Genomic DNA, 9813 nt, shown 5'->3' on the forward strand with positions numbered 1-9813 from the left:
AGTAAAGATGAAAGAGATATAGATACATCAGAACAGTTGACCTCCGTTGCATATGGTCTAGAACAGTATTTCAAAAAGAGTCCGGATGATGCATTTGCCTTACAATGTGCTCTATTAACATTGGAAAGATTACATTTGTTTTCTAACGCAAATGGGTTGGCTGATAGACTATCTACAATTTTGGAAAAAAGATTTGAAAAGACACAAGATGAGATCGAGTTATTTAATTTTGCAGTTATAAAATCTCAGTTTGCAAGAATTCAATTAGGCTTGGGAAATTATAAGAATTCCATTGAAAATGCTGAACTATCTGATGGGATTATCTCGGATTACAACAACGAACAATCACTTCAAGCCCAAATCTCGAATAATATCTGCCTAGGTCTAAGTAATTTCTTCCTAGATAATTTTGATGAGGCATTGAACTATTTCCAAACTTTGTTACAAATTTCAAAAGATTCAAAGCATTTAATTTTACTGATTTCCAACATATTATACGATATTGGTTTAGAAGAAACTAAAAATATCGCCTTGGATGAATTGACTGAATACATTTCAACCAATGGTAACGAATTTTTGGTGACTCTGACGTTAGTAGCAATGTCGATATTAGACAACAATCAACAGTTATTACCAAAATTATTGAATGAGTTAGAAGGTATCCACATTTCTTCTAGAATTAAAGATAAACACAAAGATATACCTTATTTGATATCTGAAATCAACAAAAGATTAGAAAAGAAAAATGTGGATATCTCCGAATTATCTATTTGGCAAAGAACCATAATATTCTTTCCAAACGATGCAAATTCTTGGAAGCCTGTAAATAAGAAGATTAGTCTCAGAGTATCCACAGAAAAGCAAAATAAAGTTACTGCATCCATTTTAGGACAAGACTACTGCGAAATGAAGAATTTACGTAACATTCAAAGAGGTGTTTTCCTATCACCTTGGGATACAAAATGTGTTCTCGCATTAAATGAGTGTTTTTGAAAATATGGGTTTAAAGACGTTTTTTGTATAGAACTATATAGATGGAACTTATTAATCCTTATACAATTAATCTAATAATATTTAAATACTTCCCATAATGCTAGTAGTCTGGAAACACGACTGAAAACGTTTAATTCACGCTCATTTACCATTTTCAATTGATTAAGTTCACTTGGTAACAATAATTCACTTTCTCTACCCTTGACATCATCTCTATTTGCCTTTGTCAATAGAGTGAAATTTTCTTCTTTCAAGCGATCATTCTTGTATAACAAATTTGCTATATTCCATGATAAGTTCTGTTTCATGAAATCGTATGAATGTCTTTCCTTTGATCTGAAGAGAAACACGGCCCTTGAAGCTGCTCTATCTGTAGTTCTTGGCACTTCTTGTATTTCGACAACATTATATTGAATTAAGGATGAAATAGTAGAACGAATATCTTTTTCTTTCATCAATGCAGTAGAATTAATAACCTTTTCAGACACCAACTTATTTTCAACAATACAACGACGAACACGCATTGCTGAAGGGCCTAAGGTAGAGACTATAATATAATCATATATACTTGAGCGTAATGCAGGCATTAATTCTGAATATGGAACATGATATACACCTGGTTTTGATTCCCTTAAGAACGGTATTTTTGATGTTGCTAATAATTTCAAATGACCATTGATCAAACTAATAGAATGTGGATCAGTGTCTTCGTAGTCAAAATCCATATTATCCTCATTATCATGTACATTATCATCTGTCTCATTCTGATCCTCTGATGCATGTTTTTGGGGAGGTGGAGGAATAACGAAACCATCTTCTGTTTTTAATTTCTTTGGTGGAGCCTCTGGGGTAGAATTCATGGGTCTTTTTGAGGATTTTACTCTTGAGGCCAGAGATCCACGAAGATCTAGACTAGCTGGCAAGTACTTTGCAATATCTATAGCATTGAAAGTAATACCTTTAGCATTTTCTTCTGTAAATTTATCATCTTCGGCAATACCATTTGCTTCATCTAAATCCTGAAGTAAACCGGTTTTTGATAATGGATTGGTTAACGGGTTTGATTTTTGTTCTGTGACTTGTAATGCAACTTTATAAACTTGTGAGGAAATAGAGCCCACTCTCATTTTAGAGAATTGAGTCAAATGCTTTGATCTTCTTGATTTTAAAAATCTCTCTAGATTGAAAGTCAAAGACACATCATTTCTCACCATTCTCAAAGAAGTCAATGGATCAATAGTAATAACTTTTGAAACATCATTGACTTCGTTAAAATAGTTGAAAAATGTCACTTTTGCCTTATTTTTAGCTTCTGTTCTTTTCTTCAAATCAGAAAGAGTTGAAGTTCTTGGTATAGCATTATATTCCTTTTGGTATAATCTATTCCAAATGTCACCAATTGGAGAAAGATGAATTTCCTTTATTGGGACTATATAACCATTTTCACACAATTTAACGAAAGCTGAGTATACCTCATCTTTTTCTTCATTTGATTTGATGTTTGAAACATATTGATTAACGGTAATCGAGCCAATAGATAAGATATTCTGAATGATTTGAGCTGCAATTGAAGATTGGAAACGTGAATTAATTTCCTCTAAGATCAATCCTGAATACAACCATAATAATATACCATCTTCGTTGAAATAGTAATGCGTAATACTTTTACCAGAATACGTGGTTTCTGTGTAATATTTTATACATCTTAATTGAATTAAACATACTAATGTAGTTTTAATACTTTTCCTATCCATTTCTCTAACATTTTCATTCAACTCATTTATATTTAATCTACCTTTGGCAATCAATACACCTATAATAATTGCAGCTCTTTCACCTAAATGTGACTTGGCTATTTCAGTATATAAAAATGTTTCAGGATTTATTGTTCTTTGCTCTAAAGAGGAAACACCAATTGATTCAAAAGCTAGATCAATATCATTGATAAGAGAAGATCCTGCACTCCCATTTGTGCTTGTCTCTGCCATTATTTAAATGTATATTATGGCTACAATCCCTGGCTGATGCTTTCTATATCTATAGTATTTTATATAAGGAATTTAATCGACTATTTTTCTTATCCCGTTGGTTTGATTCAGTAACTTTTTTCTTGTTAACAAATTAAGTATTTACTATACAGACACACAGACTACAACAACTGCACCACCAAGATCCGCTATCTAAGTCGAGAATATAAACCTGTAGAATGATTCTAACCTTATCCCAACACTATTTTAATATCCCATCTCATCTTTGCCTACCTCATCTCATCTCATCTCATCTCATCTCATCTGAAATATTTTTCAGTTTAGCTTTCATTCATTATTCGAGTTCGAATTTCGAATTTCGAAACTTGATCCCAATTTGATTTGGGCAAGAAAACAAAAAAAAAAAAATTTTGTGAGAAACTTCCCAAATGAGAAAAAAAGTGTAATTTTTACTTGATTAGGTGTAGCTCTTACTGGATATGGAAATACAACATCGATAATTTCTTAATGGTGAAACCAAAAAACTTTATGTTGCATTCACGTGATACGTGTTGCAGTTGAATGTGATAAAAGTATTTTGCTGTTGTTACCCTCCACTTCTGGGCTTGTTCGAATGCGGAAAGTTATCAGCTGGAAGGCAATTGAACAACCGCATACAGCTTGGTGGGACAATTCGATTCGTAATGGACAGAGGCTAACCTAATTTTATAAACTGACACAAAGACACAAAGACACAAAGACACAAGAGAATATAGGAATCTGCAATTTAGAACTTTGAGAAGTATAAAAGGAAAGAGGACAGGAATGGGTTAGAGATTTTGGTGATCTTCTTTGTCTCATTCTCTGATATTATGATCAATGTAATCAGGTACTGAAAATGGCTTCATTTTGGGCCATGGTGGATTGCGGCTGTGTTGTTTATATTTAGATTTTATATAATTTGTACAGAGTCTGGTGTATTCCAGCACTTTGGTAAATAGCTAATTGTCTATAGTGTTGTACCACCAACATGTTGTTGTATATTGAAATGTTAGTTTAATATACTATATAGTTTATAAACTTGAATTGGTCAATCATTATTATTAGAGATGCTAAGTTGGTTGCCTTTGTTACCTGATAAATTTACCATCTAGTGGAAGATACTTAACTGTCTAGTGTCATCCATCTCATTAGTTACCCTCATCAGTTTCCTTGAGATTGATCACATGCTCTCCATATTATGATAATCATTCATGACGAACCAATGGGCTTAAATTTCAGTAGCGAATGAAAAAAAAGAAGATTTTGACTGTAACTAAATAAATATTCGAAAATTTTGAAAAGTTGTAAGGAATTTCCCTCCCTTCTAATTCATATCAGAACTAAAATATCACAATTGAATTGTGTCAAAAGGATAAGTTTAATAGGATTACTTTAGTATTTCATTGATAGTATTTTTTAGTGATCTTTGGATTCTTCAATTGTACAGTTCCCCCTTTTGCTAAGATTTGATTATATTAATTAAATACTCTTAAAGAGAACAAATATAAACTTATATTAATTATCATTATTTTTCATATAAGGTATCTCTTTACAAATTCATTTGGTAGATATTTTGAGTAGTCGTGCATTGTCCATCCAATTGTTTGAAAGTAATTTAATATTTTACTACTATACTTTGGGTTAATAAAGTCAAATCATCAGTTCTAAGAATTATCATTAAAAAAATGTTGGGACGTTCAACTAGATTAAACGCTGTTCAACAATCAGTTAGACGTTATACCATCAATTCCACAAACAACTCTGATAACGTTTCTAAATTGTTTATTAAAGTTTATGCTGGTTCTCGTTATGCTACAAAAGATGGTGTCTCCCATTTGTTATCAAGATTTAACTTCCACAACACTAACGATAAGTCTGCTTTGAGATTCGTAAGAGAATCTGAATTATTAGGTGGTAAATTCAAGTCTACTGTTGATAGAGAATATATCACTTTATCTGCTACTTTCTTGAAAGAAGATCTACCATACTACGTCAACGCTTTAGGTAGTGTTTTATATAAGACTTCTTTCAGACCTCACGAATTACCAGAATCTGTTATTCCTGTTGCTAAACATGACCTAGCCGTAGCTGAAACATCACCTATCAAAAAGGCTGAAGATTTGCTATACAACATCACTTTCAGATCTGGCTTAGGTAACCCTGTTTTATATGATAATGTTGAAAACGTTTCTTTGGAAGATATTAAGTCCTTTGCTGACAAAGTCTACACCAAAGAAAATATTAAGATTGTTGGTAAAGGTATCAATGAAGCTGACTTGAAGAAATTCGTCAATGACTCATTGTTAAACTCCTTGCCAACTGGTTCCTCTTTAGTTTCTAAGGCTGAACCAAAGACTTTTGTTGAACAAGCTAGATTCAGAAAAGAAGGTGAATCAGTTGCAGCTATTGCCATTCCAGTAAAGAAGGAAAGCTTTGCCGAATACGAAGTTTTATCTCGTTACTTAACTTCTGATCTATCTAACTTATCCACCTTTATCGATTCCGCTAAATTAGATAAATACTCTGATATTGGTTTGTTCTCTTTGTACGTAAAGGGTTCTGATGCTGAGTTAGTTTCTCAAAATATTAAAAAAGTTGTATCTGAATTAAAGAAGGACACTGATATTTCTGTTGCTAAAGAATTGACTTCTCTGCAGCTAACTTTAGAAAATGAACAAAATGCCGAACCAGTCGAATTGAAATTGGATTCTGTAAAATCCTTTAAATTACCAAAATTCAGTTACGTCGCTGTCGGTGATGTCTCCAAATTGCCATATTTAGACCAATTGTAAATAAGTTTTAACAACATTGAGGATGTTTCTACACTTCCCAAATATTCATGTCGTTAAACAAATACATTCTAGTCCCTTGTAGAGGAAATTCAAATTATTTCACAATTTAAGATATTCAAGATTTTTATTCACAGATTTAAGTACGCAGAATTAACTGCCTATAATCAACATCCATGGAAATATATATTTATATATTAAATATTTTATTTTTTCATTTTAACAATATTTATATTCAAAATCAAACTTAATTCATTTCTTGGGTCAAACAGTAAAGACCTAGAATTTTGGTAAAATAAATATTTAGTGATAAATTAGATTCTCAAATTGTATATGGCCAAGGAAGGTTGTTAAGTTTATATTGATACGCAAATTTGAGTCAGTGTTATATTCAAATGATTATTATTATATATTAGGTGAACTTAGAGGTATATTGTTCCTATTTTACTGTTATATATTTCTAAATTAATCACTTGGTTTATCAATTTTTCTAATAATCAATTTTTGCGGTCATCTTATCTTTAAGCTTCATAACATGTTAGTATTACCAGAATGGTATGAATACTAAATTTCTTATTGAAAGTAGTAAAAAATTAAATAGATTTTGGTTTACGATCTCTGTTAATGGATTGAACTGAGCTCGCCTCTCTAATAGGAGGGTAGCAATGTAGATATATTTTTAACAGTTATAATTGAAATTTATTCCAATAAATGACAAAATTGACTAATGCACGTCATAATAAATATGAAATATTAGCCATATCTTGTAGACTTCATAGTGTACGGGATTTCAAAAGACAGTTATTACAAATGTTATAATAGGATCAACAGTAGTTGATTAAAGGGTTGCAATTATCTTGTTAATTTAAATTAAATACAACTTGAGGTGTCCAATGTATCATAATTATCTAAAGAAAAATTATAGTACATTTCTTATTGATGTGTCATAAATATTGGATGATAAACGTCGGATCGATATATCTGAGGGCTGATACGAGTGGTATAGTAACGAATATAGAATGTTTTAGAAATTTTATTTTTTGGCTATTGCCTTTTATTAGTGTTGACGCAGATTCCAAACTGAGAAAGTGTTGTTGGCAGTTTCAAAGCTATTATTGTTCATATGTTGATCCATTGTTAGACTATATCTTTGGGAAGCTAATCCTTAATTATATTATATAGTATTATAGAGAGATTAGATAAAGATCAGGACTAGTTTCATTAAGATAGAAACCTATCCCTTTATATAACTTAGTGTTTTCATCTAATTTCCTAATTAGATGATAACTGTGGTGTCTGAGCTAACTGTGGTGGCTCACATAACTGTGGTGGCTATGCTTCTTATGCTAACCATATTCCAACTAGGTTTTTTGCACATTGTATTCAAAACCTAATTGGAATTACATTTTAATTTTTACCGCTCACATTTATGATTGGCTTCAAAAACTTTGTTTGTCAGACAAAACAAAAAAGGAAAAACTTTCATCATTTGAAGAAGTGTGTCTTCTAAAATGGGAAACTTTGTATAATAAATATATACCACATTTCATTTATATGGTGTCAATCTAGGATATATGCAAAAGGTATTATTATTATTGTATATAGTAGCAACTGTATTATTACGAAACAAATCCTTATTTGTATTATACATAATTATAGAAGGATTAGGTAGAGGGCAGGAATAGCTTTACTTAGATAGAGAACTATGTCTTTATATAACCTAAGGATTTCATCTAACTGTTCTAATTAGATGATGGTTATGCTGGTCAAGCTTCTACAACTAACTATATTACAACAAAATAAAGTAACTTATATATTGTAGTAATTGTGTTTGGTCAAATCAAAGTAAAGATTATCATATTTGAAAACTATGAAATATTAAATTTATAATAATAGCTCATATCTTATAGACATTATTAAAATAATGTCTCGATTGTGTTGCACCGATATCCCTTGAACAATGTATATACCAAGTTAATGAATAGATTGCTTGACATATTAAAGTTAAATAAAGTATGGGAAAATTTTACCCAACTGAATTATCCTAGTTTATATACATATGAAAAAAAAAATACACATTTAGAATACAAGTAAGTGAAAAAACTTCTGTTAGATTTGTTATACTGAGTTAGTGTTGGAATACCGTTAGCATTAGAAGTCAAACGAGTAAACCAGTATCTAATTAATATAATTAGGTGAAATCCTTGAGTTATATATAAATGAATAGTTTTATATCTCAGTGAAGTTATTCATGTCCTCTAATTAATCATTCTATAATCATTTATAATACAAATAAGGATTTGCTTCTCAATAATATAGCCTATAAGGAATTGACAATTGAATGATAACATCGAAACTGTTAATTACTCCTTCTCAGTTTCGAACCTGCGTCAAGGCTTAAGGTTGATACCCGATACTTTGTCATATTTGATCACCTATTTCTGAATACATTGGTACCTGATAGACCAACAGATTGTACGATATAACTTATAACATGATCTAATATTAAATCAAACACAATATTTATTCCTCAAATTATTAAAATTTCAACACAGCGGCATCTTAAAATTTAGCTATATTGTTCAACTATCACTTTACAGTTTTAGAGATCCACCTAAAAAATATATATTCTGAAGGCCCTTATATATAAGGTACCTGAAATATATAGAATGAAATGTATTTTATATTTTGCCTAATTCAGAACCATTGATATATTACCAAGAAATGTCAGTACTATAGGATTTTCTAAAGTATTTACCATCTGTTGTCGTACTTTATATATCACTCGTTAAGTTTATTAATTTTGCAATATCCATCAGGTATTCAAAGCGAGAGACAGATGATGATAAAATATCATTAGCAGAGTCAAAAACAAATATATGACATATTATTTTATTATATGCGAAACTATTGTCGAATATGACATGCTATAGAAGATTGTCAAAAACATATCTATCTGCACTTTAAATTACTGTCGAAGGCTCTTACTGAAGTGTCTGATTTCAACGTTTAATAGTAATAGTTAAAAATTAAGAGTGGGTTAACTTTAAGTAACGGTTTATATAAATCAGATACCTTAACTAATTAGGCAACTTACTATTATATCCAATAGAAATATTAATTAACAACCTAGTAAGTATTCTCAGCCAGCTAATGTTACCTAATTAGTTGATATTGTTGGATTTTGGGAATCAATAGATGCAAACCAGCAACTAGCAACCAGCAACCAGCAACCAGCATCTAATTAATCTAATTAGATGAAATTTTGCAAGGTATATAAAGGGATGGTTTTATATCTTAATAAAACTATTCTCACGCTTTAGTTAGTCTTTATATAATGGTATATAAGAGTAACAGTTTTAGAGGTTGCTAACGTATAATTGTACTTATAGCTCAGAGCCAATCCAACCAATAATTTGTTTATACTATCCTAACTATGTCTCAATCTGGTACCCAATCTAACTCAGCTGATGATCCTCCATCCCAGGATGCATACACTCTGTTGGTTTCGACTCTGCGCTCACAGATATACTCACTTTCACATCCCTTTAAAGATCTGAAAACCTAAGAGGGAAAATATTTCTCTCCAGTAGCACATTCACATTCTATGATTGATTGATTTTCTAGATGGTTGAAAAATGTCTCCAATCTACCTCCCCTCTTGGATATATCCATTAATATATCTAAATAAATTCTGACAATTGACAATATACAATTTCCATTTATTATTGTATGTACAAGTTATTTATACTCAATTAGTTGCTCTCATTAGGGTCCATTAAGTTCATTACTGGATTTTACTGTCCAACAGTTTCTTCCATAAAATTACCTGCATATTTGATAGTTTAATAAATCAATATTTTGGAAATTAAAGCGGTAACTTTACCTATGATTCATTAACTAGCAATACTGCATCGTGCGAACCAAGTTGATACCTTATGCACATAATATACTAATTAGGTTTAATTATCTGATCATATGGATAGTGTATTATATGATACAGAAATATTTAAAGTATGGTA

At 30.8% G+C, this 9813-nt stretch overlaps 3 protein-coding genes across 3 annotated transcripts in view; 2 read left to right on the forward strand and 1 right to left on the reverse strand.

The window, feature by feature from the left end:
* The window catches only part of SKI3, a gene marked incomplete at both ends in the record, with an annotated part of 4182 nt that extends 3189 nt beyond the window's left edge, over nt 1-993 (forward strand). Inside the window, one exon of the mRNA XM_001647061.1 lies at nt 1-993. Coding sequence (XP_001647111.1) covers nt 1-993 — 993 coding nt within the window.
* Nucleotides 994-1064: 71 nt separating this feature from the next.
* RPC82 (DNA-directed RNA polymerase III subunit C82) lies at nt 1065-2981 on the reverse strand (the record flags this gene model as incomplete). Its single annotated transcript, XM_001647062.1, has 1 exon — nt 1065-2981. One exon carries the CDS (start codon nt 2979-2981, stop codon nt 1065-1067), a length of 1917 nt encoding a protein of 638 aa, XP_001647112.1.
* A 1706-nt stretch (nt 2982-4687) lies between these two features.
* On the forward strand, nt 4688-5794 carry QCR2 (ubiquinol--cytochrome-c reductase subunit 2; the record flags this gene model as incomplete). The annotated part of the gene is made up of 1 exon (XM_001647063.1): nt 4688-5794. One exon carries the CDS (start codon nt 4688-4690, stop codon nt 5792-5794), a length of 1107 nt encoding a protein of 368 aa, XP_001647113.1.
* Between the last annotated feature and the right edge of the window lie 4019 nt (nt 5795-9813).

This window comes from Vanderwaltozyma polyspora, genomic scaffold (assembly GCF_000150035.1).
Source record: "Vanderwaltozyma polyspora DSM 70294 KpolScaffold1050 genomic scaffold, whole genome shotgun sequence".
Taxonomy (NCBI): domain Eukaryota; kingdom Fungi; phylum Ascomycota; class Saccharomycetes; order Saccharomycetales; family Saccharomycetaceae; genus Vanderwaltozyma; species Vanderwaltozyma polyspora.